We start from the raw sequence: 16,023 nt of genomic DNA, 5'->3' as shown, positions 1-16,023 counted from the left end.
GCAAGGGAGGTAGAGGAGGGACTTCCTTAACGAAACGGCAAGAGGCATGTTCCCGAAAGCCTGCTATCTTCAAAGCCAATTCACTGGAATTATATGGTGCCCTCACGAACATAGAATGCTTCAGCAAACACGAGGAGACAGCAGCTCCTTCTAGCCAGAAGCACATGGGACCGAAGGAAGTAAGGTCTCCTGCTGTTTTATAACCAGGAAGCACTTGTTTTCACAGCCTTCAGAGGACAAAGTGAAAGGCTGGAAAGTTCCCCAAAGACACAGAAAAATCTTGGACTGACAGATAAGCAGTAACTACAAAATACAAGTTTGACTTTCTAAAAGGGATTCAAAGTTGGTCTTTAAACAGACCTCTGGGACCCAAGACAGGCCTGGTGTGAGGGAAAAGTTCCAAATGAGGGCAGCAGGGCAGTGGTTACCAACTCTGTGTGTGTGTGTGTGTGTGTGTGTGTGTGTGTGTGTGTGTGTGTGTGTGTCAGGCAGCAGGCTACTACTTCCCAACCAGTGTGTGTATGTGTGTGTGTGTGTGTGTGTGTATGCGTGTGTGTGTGTGTGTGTGTGTGTGTGTGTGTGTGTGAGGCAGCAGGCTACTACTTCCCAACCAGTGTGTGTGTGTGTGTGTGTGTGTGTGTGTGTGTGTGTGTGTGTGTGTAAAACAGGCAGCAGGCTACTACTTCCCAACCAGTGTGTGTGTGTGTGTGGTGTGTGTTTGTGTGTGTGTGTGTGTGTATGTGTGTGTGTGTGAGTGTGTGTGTGTATGCGTGTGTGAGTGTGTGTGTGTTGTGTATGTGTGTGTTTGGTGTGTGTGTGTGTGTGTGTGTGTCAGGCAGCAGGCTACTACTTCCCAGCCAGTGTGCTCCCCTCCTGCTGAAGCCAGCCTTTCTAGGAGGCCTATGCACACAAATTCCCTTCTCCTTCCCTCAGCCATGCCAACTTCTCAGACACTTCACCTCTGCCATTCCCACCCCACCCCCACTTAGCCGCAACTCTTTCAAGCTCTGGGATACACAAAAACTGGTAGTGACTTCAAGACTGTGCCACGAGCAGCATTTCCAGTGTCAAGGAAGAGAGTGCAGATGTATGCAACAAAAAAGGAGGGGTGGATGGCGGAGAAGCCTGGGCTGAATGGAGAAGGCAGAGGGAGGGCTTGTTGAGAGAGCAAACCGAGAGAAAAGGACATGAGCTTGATGGCAATGGAGAACAGGGAGGGATGGCACATTCTCAAGTAAAAAAGTAGACTGGACACAGGAATCAGGAAGTCCCAGACGAAGAAGGAAAGAGAGACGGGAGAAAACAAGAGGGTAAGTTACACCGCGTTCCTAGACAGTCGGACCTCTCAGTTACAGGTACCCCAGCACTAAGGTCTGCCTTGGACCCAAGCCAGTGACAAACAGCCCATCCCCACTCCACAGCCGGAGGGGCCATCTCCCCACAATTCTTTACAGGGAGAGGCTTGTCCATCAAGGAATTTCCTTGTCTTTGCCCTTCCTCCCCCACAAACCAGGTGATGGTCCCACAGCAGCAGTCTCCATACCTCTGTCAGGGCAGCCCCACTCCCCAGGCAGGCAGGCAGGCAGGGCTGGGAGAAGACTCCAGGACCTTCCCACCTCTTCACCCCATCGAAACCTCAGCGATACTTACTCACAATAACTACCACGATGATGGCACAGATAGCTCCCAGCATGATCATCATCTGAGGAAACACAGACAGAACATGAGTCCTGGGACTTAGGACGGAAAAGGAGAACAGGACTAGAGATGTGAGGACACCCACAGGCCTCTGCTTCTCAGAGGATCGTAAGAAGGAGCAGAGGACCCTCAGCCTCACTTTTGTTCAGTTCCTGATGCCTGTTCATTCTTTCTTGGAATTCCAATTGAAAGGCAAATCTTTTTTTTTTTTAAGATTTTATTTATTTATTATGTACACAGTGTTCTGCCTGCACACTAGAAAAGGGCATCAGATCTCATTACAGATGGTCATGAGCCACTATGTGGTTGCTAGGACTTGAACTCAGGACCTCTGGAAGAGCAGCCAGTGCTCTTAACCTCTGAGCCATCTCTCCAGCCCCAAATGCAAATCTTGTGACGTGTCTGCTGCACTCACAGAAGCTGTGGGTATTTGAATACATATACTGAGCCAGTGTTTTGCTGTTGGGGGTCTGAGGAAGAGCCAGGCGAAAATTTCTGGAAAAAGCTACTTCACAAGTCTAAATGCTAAATCCCTCTACCTAGGGCTTTCTTTCTCTGTGGGTCTGAATCCTCTAGCCTACCCTGCTGGCCAATATAGGTACTGCATATCAAGGAGGCGTCCAGATTTCAGAAGGGAGCTAGTGGTTTTCTTGCCTCCTACAAGTGAGACCAGGAAAAGCCGGAGGGGGCAGGGAACCTCACCTTGCAGTTTTTCCACCAGTACTTCCTTTTCAGCTTGGCGGCACTGCTCTCAAATTGTGATGCTCCCGCCTGCAAGGCATCAGCTCGGTCATCCAACTCTGACAGCCTCTGGTCCCTCTCCAGGACCTTGTCCACATTCACACGCATGATGTCCACCACCTGAGGGGGTTGCAGAAACAGAGCTGCTGAGATTTCCCCACTACAGACAGGGGAAATGAACAACACCTGGGAGATCACAAGCCAAGGCATGTGAATCCAAGGGATGCTTTGCCTGTCAGAACCTTTCTCCCTTTAAGAAAGAGGAGAACAGAGGAGGTGATGCTTCCTGTTTCTAAGCTTCTAGGTTTGGAAACTCTCATAGAGTGGGCCAGGTGCCTACCTCCTCCACTTGTGCCTGGGTTTGCTGTAGTCGTCTATTACTGGTCGTATTAGGAGGAGGACCAGGAGGACCCCCACCTGGGGCAGCCCCTTCTGTTCCTTCAGTGGGTGGCTGAGCTGGAGCAGACCTGTGGAGAGAAGCAAACAGTACCCAAAGTGACTGAGACAAGAGGAGAATCATGTGTACCCTCACTTATACCACCAAAGCCAAGGTTGAATGCAAACAGAAGGCAGTTTAGCTCCTCTGCAATCCCAAGTGCTGAGATGCAGCTTAGAGACATGAAGTAAAGGATGAAAGATCTCCTAACATTTGGTTGAGGGTCACAGTGCCATTAAGAGATCTTGACTGGGCCTATCCTGTGATGTAAACTCAAGCACATCCTCTGGCAAATGGCCATAGAGACAAATACGCCAGCCTTGACCTAAATGGAATTTGCCTGGCCATTAGAAGCTCTTCATATGAAATAAAATGGAGAAACCCAAGCCAGGAGAGGAGAAATTTGTAGAAAAGACTAACCTGTAAGGACAACTGAACTCTGGTTTGAATATAAAAAGGGCAAGCTAGTGATCCTGCTTATGTGGGTCTGGTTACTGATTATGTTTTATACTGTAATTGGTACACTACAGTTGCTGCAAAAACAATTTGGAGAATCACCAAAGGCAAAGTCTATATAGATGCAATGAGTCAGGGATATTTGCGTTATTTTTAGCAGAGAAGATGGGGGTTTCATTTAAATTGAATCTGGGGCCTAAAGCAATTACATTAATTGTTTCAAGAGCACAGACAAGAAGTAAAAATGCTAGAAATAATCAGTGTGCATGCAGCATAGATGTTCTATCCCACCCTTCTTCAGACTTGGCAGTGTCTCAGGATACTCTCCTAGGCCCCTGTGTCAGAAGAGAAAGCTTGAACCACACTACTACGCAGCATATGAGGACTGTCTCTCTTCTGGTACCACTGAAGGCCAAGAGTTCTCATGGCCTTAGAGGGCAATAGTCCAGAGTGGGTTTGTTTTTGTCTTGATTTGTTTTTTGGTTGGTTGGTTTCTTTGGGGGGGGGGGGGTGTTGTTGGGTTGGATTTTGTTTTGTTTTGTTTTTTGAAACTGGTCTGTCCTGTTCTCTAGTTGTCCTGGAACTCTCTATGTAGACCAAGCTAGCCTAAAACTGAGATCCACCTGCCTCTGTCCCCCAAGTGCTGGGGTTAAAGGCGTGGCCACACGCACAGCAAAGGTGATGTCTTTAAGACAAACTTCTCTCTGACATCCACCAGCTAACAATTTCCCAGAACCAAACTTTCTGCCATGATGGAGGCCGCATAAGCAAGGTAAGGAGAGACATCTAAAATTTGATGGAGATCAGAACTTTCTTAAACTCCATAAAACATCCTTGCCAGAGCAGTCCAAGAATAAATAAGGTAGAGGTAAAACTATCACAAAGTTGCCAAAAAAGTAAATTCCTTGATTAATCACAATAGAATCAATACTTTGAATCTCCTTTGCCATAACAAAGTGAAATTTTCTTCCAAACAAGATGTTACAGCCCCTCAGAGAGGCCATATTAACAGATTACACTGGCTTCTTCCATTTAAAGAGTCACTTTCCCATTTCCTTCCTAGACACAGAAGGAGGAAAGGAAGACGCAGAACTATGGGAGCCGCAAGACTTGCGCTGCTACTGAGCTAGCTAAGCAATCTAGTTCTAGGCTGAAGGCAGGGATTTCAATGAGTTGGTAGCAGCTAGTGTTGGAAGGAGTCCAGGACAGTGGCACCAATGACAAGATTAAGGTCAGAGACCTCGTGATCCCCTGCTAGCCATCATGCTTTCTCTGTCTCCCTTCAGTCAATACACATGAAACCACCTGGAGTGAGCAGGCTAACGCCCCTCCCCAAATAAAAACAGCTGGAGTCTATGGGTTTGTCAAAAATGCACAGAATGTTAAAACCACAGAACTCAAAGAGAAAGGATGAAATGCCTGTAAAGCTTTTAGAGGGCTCACTTCACTTACTACTTGTTGGGAGCTAGAAACACTCCACATTAACCTATCCAGGGAGTTATAATCCTTATGTAAACAAGTAAATCTTTTTTTATTATTATTTTCAATCATCAAGAGAAACAACAGGGGTTGGGGATTTAGCTCAGTGGTAGAGCGCTTGCCTAGCAAGTGTAAGGCCCTGGGTTCGGTCCTCAGCTCTGGTTAAAAGAGAGAGAGAGAGGGAGAGAGAGAGGGAAGCAACAGAAGCCCAGTGTAGTGGTACACACCTTTAATCCCAGAGCTCGGCAGGCAGGGGCATACAGATCTCAATCGAGGCTAGCCTGGTCTACAGAGAGAGTTTTGGGACAGCCAGGCCTACACAGAGAAACCCAGTCTGGAAACGCCAAACAAGGAGGGGAGGGAGGGAGGGGAGGAGGGAGGAAGGGAAGGAAGAGAGAGGGAGAGAGAACGCAAGCATACACACACAAACAAATACATCTAGCACCAGGCAAGAGATCCAGGCAATAAATAGAAAGGAAACCCTTCATCATGTGTATGTGATCATGAAGGGAAGTTCTTAATATATCTAGTCACAGATCTTCAGAAGTGGGTGATGCTGAAATCAGCTAAGACTAAATTACGTGTTTTGGATAAAATGAAGAATTCATTGTTCTCCCTATTTCTCCTCCAATACTTGGCTAGGACTTGACCACTGGAAAGCACCTTAGCATAATGTCTTTAAGACTATAAAACAGCTGCATAGGATCTCATGTCACTGTCCCCCGAGACTTTCTGAGCTGCTCCCAAGGCACCACAGAACTAGCAAGTAAGTTTCTGCAGCTTTGCTCACAACCATGAGGCAGGTACAATATACTTTGGGTGAGGGGCATGCACAATCCCAGAGACTGCAGGCAACCCGAGTTACTCATGGACAGGTGCACCTATAAAAGTCTTCCCACAGGCTTTAAGAGAGATTCTGTCCAACATGCAGGGTCTCCCAGTTTCCCGTCTGTATCTACACCTCCCCCCCATTTCTTCCCCTTTGGGCTTCCATGATACAAAGACAAGAGGAGAGGATGCAATGAACGTGGGACCCCCGCGCCCCCGCCCTGAAGAGGAGTGCCAACTGCAGTTGGTGCGGGATGGGGCGCTGCCCGCATCCCGGGGCGGCCCAGTCTGGGGGCGGCGCGAGCTGGTGGTTCCCGGCGTCGCTGCAGCTGCTGCAATGCGCCATTTTCCGTCCCGCAGAGTTGGACACTGCGGAGGGAGAGTCGGTAAGGAGGTGTCGAGGACCCTAGACCAGAGTCAACTCACATTTTTCTGACAGAGGAAGTCCGTCCCTCTCTGGAGAACGCAACGAGACAGACAGGGAGACGATGCGGATGAAGCAGACGGAACTGCCGAGCTCCGCCTCACACGCACCACCCGGAACTCTAACTGCGGTGGGACTCTACTGCAGGTGCAGCGCCGACGCCCAGCTTTATTGGCGATGACCCCGCCTCTCGGATGACGTTAATTCTCTAGGTCCAATCCACGCGGGGCATGTCCTTCCAGCACCGCCCCTACAACTAGACCAATCACAGTTCTCCTCTCATTCATTCCTGCTCCTTGACTGGCCAATACAACGGTGGTTTGTTTAATGCCCAGCTCAGATTCTAAGGGCAGCCTCAGTGCTTGAGTTAGGGCGTTTATGGTGCCTGCCAACCAATCGCTGAGCTGGAGGCTCCTGCCACTCTTACTGCTCCCGCCCACAGCGCCTGGCGAAAGGAAACCCTGGTGACCTGGACATAGCAATCCTAGAGGCTGCGGTGGTTCAGCACTGTGTGCATAATCTTGGTCCCCTGGCTAGACTGCCACCCTGTCTGTCACCTTCCCTGCCTGAGAATGTAAAGCCAAATATCTTCCAATGTAACTTCTCCTAAATTGAACTCCGTCCCTAAACAGCTCCTTCTAGGTAACCACAGCTACTTAGTTAACCCAGACCAGAAACCTGAACTAAACTAGACTTCCCTATTTTCCGGTTTGTTTGTTTCTTTTTGTTTTGAAATTTTTCCCCTTTTTCTTCTCTCTTTTTTTTTTTTTAAAGATTTTTTCACTTATTATTATTTTATGGTACAAATTTTTACCTGCATATATGCATGCCTAGTGCCCTTGGAGACCAGAAGAGTATGTAGCCCCTGGAACTTGAATTACAGATGGTTTTAAGTGTATGTGAGTGCTGGAAACCAAACCCTCTACAAAAGCAGTATGCTCTCAACCACTGAGCCATCTCTCTCCAGCCCCATCCTTGCCTCTTTACTTCCAAAAATTCATTAAGGAATAGCTTTTTCCTTTTTTTGGTGGTGGTGGTGGGGTGTATACAACATCTCACTATGTAGCCCTGGCTGTCCTGGAACTCACTCTGTAGACCTGGCTGGCCCCTCTGCCACTTTTCCTTCTAAATATTTAAAGAATTTTCTTCTTTCTTCCAATAGTATCCCTTTCCTAGACATCAACTGTAAAACTCAACCTTATTTTATGCCCCACATCTTAAAAAACAGTTATAAATGTGACTATAAATATGATGCATTTTCTTAGCCTTAAAATTTTTATTTTACAGTTATTGAGAGCTTGGGTTTGTCTGCAGTGTAAATTTTATCTCATCTTTGGGCATTCATACAAAGGAAAATAGAAAATAATAACATGATAATGGAACACCTACAACTTCACATTCAGAGGCTTTTTGTTGTTGTTGTTTTTCCAGGCAGGGTTTCTCTGTGAAACAGTCCTGGCTGTCCTGGAACTTACTCTATAGCCCAGGCTAGCCTCGAACTCACAGAGATCCGCCTGCCTCTGCCTCCCGAGTGCTGAGATTAAAGGTGTGCACCACCACCACCCAGCTTTTTTTTTTTTTTTTTTTTGGTAACAGAAGCTCTTGTAGTTCATGCTGGCTTCAAACATGATATGTGGCCAAGAATGACCTTGAAATTCTGGTCCTCCTACTTCTCCTTCCTAAATGCTGGGGTTACAGAAGTGTGCCATCATGCCTCGCTTCTGCAGTGTCCTTTTGCATGCTAGCCAGTCACTCTGCCAACTGAGCTACATCCCTATCCCCCAAAGACTAGTTCGCAGTGATTCACATTTTTTACTCAGATGTCCACATGTTAAGTCTTTGGTGGTACAGTATTTCCTAAAATACTAAAGATAGCCCTCTTCTCCCTCTGGAATTTTCCTTCAAGCCTCTGGCATTCATTTTTAAGTTTTGATGCTCATAAGGAAGTATGACAAATACAATGTGAGACTACCTGACTAATAGCTACAGCAAAGTGTTCCAATTTAATAGATGCCAAATTGCCAAAGAAAGAGGGAAGGGAAAGGGGGGACACCCTAGAGGCAAGCCTGGGTCCAACCTTGTGACCAAGGTACCTCTCTAAATACTATAATCAGCATACATGACATTTATTGTCTTTTTAAAAACTGTTACCTAAAACTCTATTTTTGTTTTGTTTGTGTTTTTCAAGACAGGGTTTCTCTGTGTAGCCCTGGCTGTCCTGGAACTCATTTTGTAGACCAGGCTGGCTTCAAGCTCAGAGATCCACCTGTCTCTTCCTCCTGAGTGCTGGAATTAAAGGTGTGCACCACCATGCCTGGCTCTTAGATCTTTTTGCCTTCATGGAGGATTTGATTTGGTTTGGTTTTCTGAGATGGAGCAAATGATACTCCCACTTCAGCCTTCCAAGTGCTGGGATGACACTAAGGGGCATTTAAAAAATATGTTCTTGGGCTAACAAGAAAGAAAACATGGTCTAAAGACCAATGCAAATGAAAGCTGATACTCCAAGAGGCAGCTGAACATTGAGCTTGAGCATGGTGGCCCCATGGGGTGCCATTGTACCAAAGGAAACAACATAAAGGTCTTCCTCAAAGTTAGAAATCAAATAGAAAGTCCCTACATGAGGCTGGAACCCTATATTGGCAACTAAGGCAATGAGAGCTTTAAAGTGCTGGCATGCATGTTCTGCAAAAGAAAGTATTTGCAAACTAGGTGCCTGCTGAAGCGCTCTCTCTCTCTCTCTCTCTCTCTCTCTCTCTCTCTCTCTCTCTCTCTCCTTGTCCTTTTGAATATTTGAATTCATAACCGCAAACTGTGTTTTTAATACTTTTGCCTGAAGCCCCTGTTTTAGTCACCTTTGAAAGCTTTAGCATCTCCTCTTCCTAAAATCAACATGGCAAGAATTTCCAAGTGGTCTGGGGTTGACAGAGCCCAGCAGCAGCAGGAGCGATGCAGACCTCCCCGGAGAGCTCCCATGCAATAGAGGCCCTGGGGAATTTCCACAGAGACAGTTCCAAGAGAAATAAATTGTGGTCATATGCTGCAAACAAATCAGGGAAGAAATGCCAAGAATCAGAGAGGCAGAGACAGGAATTAAGGAAATTAAAAAATCATGCCAGGTAGTTCAATATCTGAGTAATAAAGGATTTGAAAAGGAGAAAACAGGATATATGAGAAAAGGAAATGAATGGATATGGAATTAATTACAAAATAAGTGCAACAAAATCTTCCAGAATTAAACAAGGCTTTCCAGACTAAATAGTGGGCTCTAGCCACCACAGTGAAAGAAAAAGAATCATACCAAAGAGGCATCTCTCTGTAATCTCAGAACAAGGGAGGAAAACAGTGAGCCTTAAAAGTCTTTCAAAAAGAGAATAAAAATGGAACAGGAAAGAAAATGGCATCGCAATACAGGAAAACATGGCGCTGGCTCTTTAAGAGCAACAACAGCTTCCAGGGGCTAGAGAGATGCTCAAAAGATCAGAGCACTGGCTGCTCATCCAGAGGATCCAGGTTTAGTTCTCAGTGCCCACACGGTGCCTCACAACCATCTGTAACTCCAGTTCCAGGGGATTTGACATCCTCTTTTGGTCTTCACAGGTATTCCACACACATACATATACGTACACAGAAGTGAACACACCTTCACATATACACAAAATAAATATTTTTACCTGGGCAAAACAATTATTAACCTACAATTCCTTTTCTTTTCTTTTTCTTTTTTTTTATTGTTGGTTTTTTTGTTTTGTTTTGTTTTGTTTTGTTTTGTTGAGCTGAGGATCGAACCCAGGGCCTTGGGCTTGCTAGGCAGCGCTCTACCACTGAGCTAAATCCCCAACCCTGATTTTTTGTTTGTTTGTTTGGTTTTGGTGGGTTTTTTGTTTGTTTGTTTGTTTTGTTTTTTGTTTTTTTCTGAGACAGGGTTTCTCTGTGTAGTTTTGGTGCCTGTCCTGGATCTCACTCTGTAGACCAGGCTGGCCTCGAACTCACAGATATCTGCCCACCACTACCTCTTGAGTGCTGGGATTAAAGGCGTGTGCCACCACCACCGGGCTTAACCTAGAACTCTATAACATCTCAGGTATTAATAAAAGTGAGAAGAAACTGGGGCTGGTGTTATAACCTGTAATTTCCCCACATAGGAGAGACTGGACAAGAGTGTCATTTGAGGCCAGAAGGTCAAATCAGCACCACATGCCCTGACTAGATTAGGAGAAAGTACACCCTATGATAAACGGTCCCCAGGCAAGACACTGTGGAGTATCTGACATGCTTAGGCATTTGGAAGCTGGTTGTTAGTTTTCTATTGCCATGACAAAATACGTCCAAAGCACCCTATAAAAGAAAGTATTTAATGTGGGGGCTAGTGTGGGATATTACTTTAACTATGCAAAGATGTGTTACATTTGTTTAATTCTCTAAATATATTTTGCTGTTTTACCTTGTCTGCCTAAGGCATCTGATTGGTCTAGTAAAAAGCTGAATGGCCAATAGCTAGGCAGAGGAGGGATAGGCAGGGCTGGCAGGCAGAGAGACTAAGTAGGAGGAGAAATCTAGGCTCCAGAGAGAGAGAAGAGAGGATGAGAAAGAGAGGGAGACATCAGCTGCCAGACAGACAGACTTGGAAGAAGCAGGAAAGTAGGACATACAGAATGAGAAAGGTAAAAAGCCCTCGGGGCAAAATGTAGATGAAGAGAAACAGGTTAAATTAAGTTATAAAAGCTAGTGGGACACACATAAGCTAAGGCCGAGCATTCAGAATTGATAATAAGTCTCTGTCGTGATTTGGGAGCTGGGTGGTGGCCCAGGAGAAGGCCTGCTTCAGGAGGCTCACAGTTCCAGAGGGTTAAAATGACAGTCAGCAGGACACATGGCAACAAGCTAGCTAGACCTTACATCTGGCCCACAAGCATGAGGCAGAGACAGTGAGAGAGCTAGGTCGGAATGGCTGGATTCTTTAAACTCCCAAGACCACCCCAGTGATACACCGCCTCTAACAAGGCCAAACCTTCCAATAATTCCCAAAGCGTTCCACCAACTGGGGACCAAGACATGAGCCTATGGGGACCATTCCCATTTAAGCCACCAGAGAAACTAACATGAACAAATGTTCCACAGATCTTATAGGGATCTTATAACTTGAGGAGAAATAAGGCTAATCTTTTAAAAAAATCAATTGTGGTGTTGGGTACACAACTCTAAAGAGACAAAAAGCTGCTGAAGTGGGAGAATTACACTGTACTCACGTTAATCTCTCTCCCATTGCCCTATAAGGTGCCCATGACCTTTTCTTCCTCTTTGAGGTCTTTCCTCTCACTAGTGAGCAGCCCTCACTGTTAAGGTTTCAGCAGACACAAGATCCACCCAGAACAAGGGCAGGGCTACACCATGACTGAGGGAAGGTTTTCCAATTTCTTTTCTTCCTTTCTTTTCTTTATTTTTTTTTAAGGTTTATTTATTATGTACACAGTGTTCTGTCTGCATGTGTACCTACAGCCAGAAGAGAGCACCAGATCTCATTTCAATTCAGATGGTTGTGAACCACCATGTGGTTGCTGGGCATTGAACTCTTAACCTTTGAGCCATCTCTCCAGCCCTGGTTTTCCAATTTTTTAAGGCAAAATGTGAGTGCGAGTTCCTTGGCCTTTTAAACTGCCATTTAAACAGCTGAGGAATTCTCAGCAGGTAAAACTGGAATGTCCACTACAGAAAACAAAGAACAAAAAACAGTCGGATGAAATTCAAAAGAAAAGAAGCCGCCACACAGTCAAAGGGCATCAGGCCATCACCGGTGCATCTCTCGCTGATATGATGGCCAAGAAGAATCAGAAACCAGAAGTTAGGAAAGCTCAATGAGAGCAGTTCTCAGGGCTGCCAAGGAAGTAAAAACGGCCAAGCAGGCATCCAAGGAGAGAGCACCTAAGCGGAAGGCTTGGAAGATCTCTGCTCCCGAGTAAGAGGAAAACCTTAATTAGGTAAATCAGAGTTCCAAATAAAAGTACATCTGTGATACAATACGACACAAACAAAACAGCTTTGGAGTATCATTATTCCATGGAACACTCCTCAACTCAAATTAATGTTTATCAATTCCTAATCATTTCAACACTGCTTGCTGATTTAAGCCAAAACAATGATATAGTAAACTGAGGAAGAGAGAGATGTGGAGTGAGGGAGAAAAGGAGAGGGAGGCATAATCGAGTATCTGGCAAGATGACTTCTTCATGTAGGTCATCAGCTCTCTCTTCTAAAATCATACCTGGGGCTGGGGAGATGGCTCGGCAGATAAACTGCTTACTGTGGGCCTGAGTTCAGATCCCCATCACCCACATGAAAGCCGGTGTGGCAGCATACGCCTGTAAACCCACTGCTGGCTCCACAGAGACAGGTAGATCCCGGGCCCTCGGTGGCCAGCCTGGCTAGCCAACTCAACAGGCTCCAGCAGCAGTAACAGAGGTGGAAGAGCCGGGGTGGTTGGCACATGCCTTTAATACCAGCACTCAGGTGGCAGACACAGAGCTCTAAGAACTTGAGGCCAACCTGGTCTACATAGAGACTTTCTAGGCTAGCCAGGGCTACCTATACAAAGACCCTGCCTCAATAATCAATCAATAAATAGATAGGTAGATAGATGGATGGATAGATAGATAGATAGATAGATAGGTAGATGGGTGGGTGGGTGGGTGGGGGTGGACGGACGGACGGACAGACAAACAGACAGACAGACAGACAGATATTAGAAGACTGAGGAAGTGACTTAGCAGTTAGAGCACTGGCTGCTCTTGCAGGAAACCCAGGTTCAATTCCCAGCACCCATGTCGCAGCTCAAAACAGACTGCAACCCCAGTTTCAGGAGATCCAATGCCGCTTCTGTACTCTGAGGGCATCAGGCATGTATATTACATACACACATGCATGCAGGAAAACACTTATACACGTACATATAATTAAATCTCAAAAAAAGGGTGTGTGTGTGTGTGTGTTGTGTGTGTGTGTGTGTGTGTGTAGTGGTGAATCATAGAAAAGAGAACCCAGTGTTCACCTCTTAATTCCAAGCATGTATTCATGGCACGCATGTACACACACAAATAAAACCATACCTGGAGAATCTGTAGAAAACATAAAGAACCGTGAATTCCAAGAACAAGAGAGCGTGGGAACGCCCTGGGAAGGCAGCTGTAAGGGCTGGGTTGTGAACTGCTGAACGCCAGTATGTCAGATGTGACCTTAGTAGGAAATGGAGTTGATGCAAACGTCATTAGTTATACTGGATGCTGGAGGTAGACGGAGCTGAGTTCTCCAGAGAACACCGCCGGACTGCGCCACACCTTTGCCAGACCCTGCAACCTATCCCTTCACTTGTAAGTACCCCACAAAATAAACCTCCCTTTTCACTACGTGGAGCGGCCTTAATACTTCCACCAATATCTGGCGCTCACGTGAGGCAAATTCCAAAAGCCTGGGTGGCTCCCACCCTCAGCCTCCCCTGTGACTGCTGTGGCACACTTTCCACACTTCCCTGTCTCTTCTTTCCCCCACCCCACCCCAGCCCCCCCACCCCCCCCCCCACACTCCTGGGGACCAACTGTTTATAACCAGGGAGCACCTCCACGGTTCCATTCCCGAAAAAGGGAGCAGCTGAGTCGGATCTCGGTTCCGGCAGGCTTAGCCCCCAGACCAGCGGCAAACCGCTGGGAGTGAGACGTGCCCCCTCCTCCCTGAGCGCCGGCCCCGCCCTAGCCCGAGGCTTCCACAGTTACACCGCTGTCGCCAGCGGCACCTTGCGGAGGCACTGAGAAGGGCTTGGAGCTGTGCTTGCTTGCAGGAGGGGGGCTTAGAGCGGCTTGGAGCTCTCCACTGCCTCCGGCTGCCTCCTGCCAGCCAAGGGCTTCAGCTGCTTTGGAGCTATACCAGCGCCTCCTGCTGGCTGAAAAGAGCTACTACACCCCTAAGAGGCAAGCCCTCCTTTTATTTCAAATACGAGTACTTGATAATTTTTTGTTTTTTGTTTTTGGGGTTTTTTGTTTGTTTGTTTTTCGAGACAGGGTTTCTCTGTAGCTTGGGAGCCTGTCCTGGACTAGCTCTATAGATCAGGCTGGCCTCGAACTCACAGAGATCCACCTGCCTCTGCCTCCTGAGTGCTGGGATTACAGGCGTGCGCCACCACTGTCTGGGCGAGTACTTGATAATTTTACACCTTAAAACTGACTAACAAATTTTGAGTAATTCTTGTAATATGGCTGACAACATTACCTCACAAGAATTTTTTTTTTTTTTTTTTTTTTTTTTTTTTTTGCCTGTATGATGAATGACATTTTCCTGGAAATATATGACCTTCCTAAGGCGTATCGGGCCTGTACCATTTTGGCATTTACCATAATAATTCACACAGTGTTCGAATACTGGTTTAATAATAAGAACAAAGATGAGTCATTATTGGGACTGATACAGGCTTTAAAAGATAGCAATGAAGGCTTACATAAAAAGATTCTTTCTCTGGAATCTGCTAACCAGGATTTACAAAACAGGCTTCTTAGTCTGGAATCTGCTAACTTTTTTAAAAGATTTATTTATTATGTATACAAGTATTCTACCTACATGTATGCAGGCAGGCCAGACGAGGTTGTGAGCCACCATGTGGTTGCTGGGAATTGAACTCAGGACCTCTGGAATAGGAGCCACTGCTCTTAACCTCTGAGCCATCTCTCCAGCCCTGGAATCTGCTAACTTAATACAAGAACTTCAGTCCATTAATAATAAATGTCTAGCCAAAATTGATTTTATTGATAAAAAATATTTAATGGATAGAACACTAACTCTCCAGAGTGAAGTTGTAACTACTCAGACACTATATAAGGAAGAAAGGTTATCATTAACTGATAAGATAAGGTCTATGGAATCATGTGTTTCAAAAGAACATAAAAAGTTCCATGATTCCATGAGAAATCTGGAATCCCTTGCAAGAGCGGAGGTTCACTCCCTAGAACAGACCCTAGGTGCTCATTTGCAAGTCCTGGGAGAAACTCTCAGTAAACATGACAAGGGACCTAATAAGCAGAAGGGCAAGACCATACAGGTTGTAACACCTCCAAATGGCTCTCATACAATGCCTTATCCTGTCACCACCCATGAGAAGCCAGCAGATGACACACACCCTGAGCCATATATGACATATATATTACAACCAATTTCAACAAGGGACTTTAAAAATATAAATTTTTAAAGTGATAATTCCGTATGGGATACACTCCACATACGTAAGACAGATGTTAAATTCGTGGCCTACCTCACATAAAATCATTCCAGATGACTGGCATCAGTTAATTTCAGCTGTTCTAGAATATAGCCAACAGTAACAGTGGAAAAGCTGGTTGAGAGAAGAGGTAAGAAATTTAGAACAACAAGGTAAACTCAGAGGTTTTGTGATCTCCCAAGATCAAATACTGGGTGAGGGATGTTTTGCTGATAGGAATGTACAAGCCACTTATGATGAGCGTACAATATCCCTATGCCGCATAGCAGCTCTAAATGCCTGGGAAAAAAAATTCCAGAACCTAGAAAACCAACTGAGGTATATACAAAGATATTTCAGGACCACATGAACCCTTCACTGATTTTTTACAAAGGCTGAACACAGCTATAACAAAAGCTATGTCAGATAAAGAATTAAGAAAAGTATTAACTGAGTCCTTGGCATTCGACAATGCTAATGCAGAATGCAAAAGAATACTTACACCATTAAAGATCAGATCAGCTCCTTTGGAAGAATGGATTCAGTATACTAATGGTATTGAGTCTCTTAACTACAGTAATGAGGCTTGAATAGGAGACAAATCCCAGAGATCAAAGAAGCTCACCCACCAATGTGACATCTCTTCAAGTTGTAAGAAAAATTTAACAATCAAAGGTTGGGGTAGGATTCTGTTTTTGTCTTCCCAGGATAATGGAAATACTCATC

The 16,023-nt window shown here is 45.6% G+C and overlaps 1 protein-coding gene across 1 annotated transcript; it reads right to left on the bottom strand.

Annotated features, from left to right (window-relative positions):
• Nucleotides 1-800: 800 nt before the first annotated feature.
• Vamp1 (vesicle associated membrane protein 1) lies at nt 801-6,255 on the bottom strand. The gene is made up of 5 exons (XM_036181814.1): nt 6,065-6,255; nt 2,780-2,906; nt 2,401-2,559; nt 1,651-1,702; nt 801-1,247 (listed from the first exon to the last, which is right to left on the bottom strand). Coding segments are annotated over exons 1-5 (357 nt in total). The 5' UTR covers nt 6,067-6,255; the 3' UTR covers nt 801-1,230.
• Nucleotides 6,256-16,023: the final 9,768 nt, after the last annotated feature.

Source organism: Onychomys torridus, chromosome 3, assembly GCF_903995425.1.
Source record: "Onychomys torridus chromosome 3, mOncTor1.1, whole genome shotgun sequence".
In the NCBI taxonomy this organism is placed as follows: Eukaryota; Metazoa; Chordata; class Mammalia; order Rodentia; family Cricetidae; genus Onychomys; species Onychomys torridus.
This window is presented reverse-complemented; position numbering and strand designations above follow the sequence as displayed.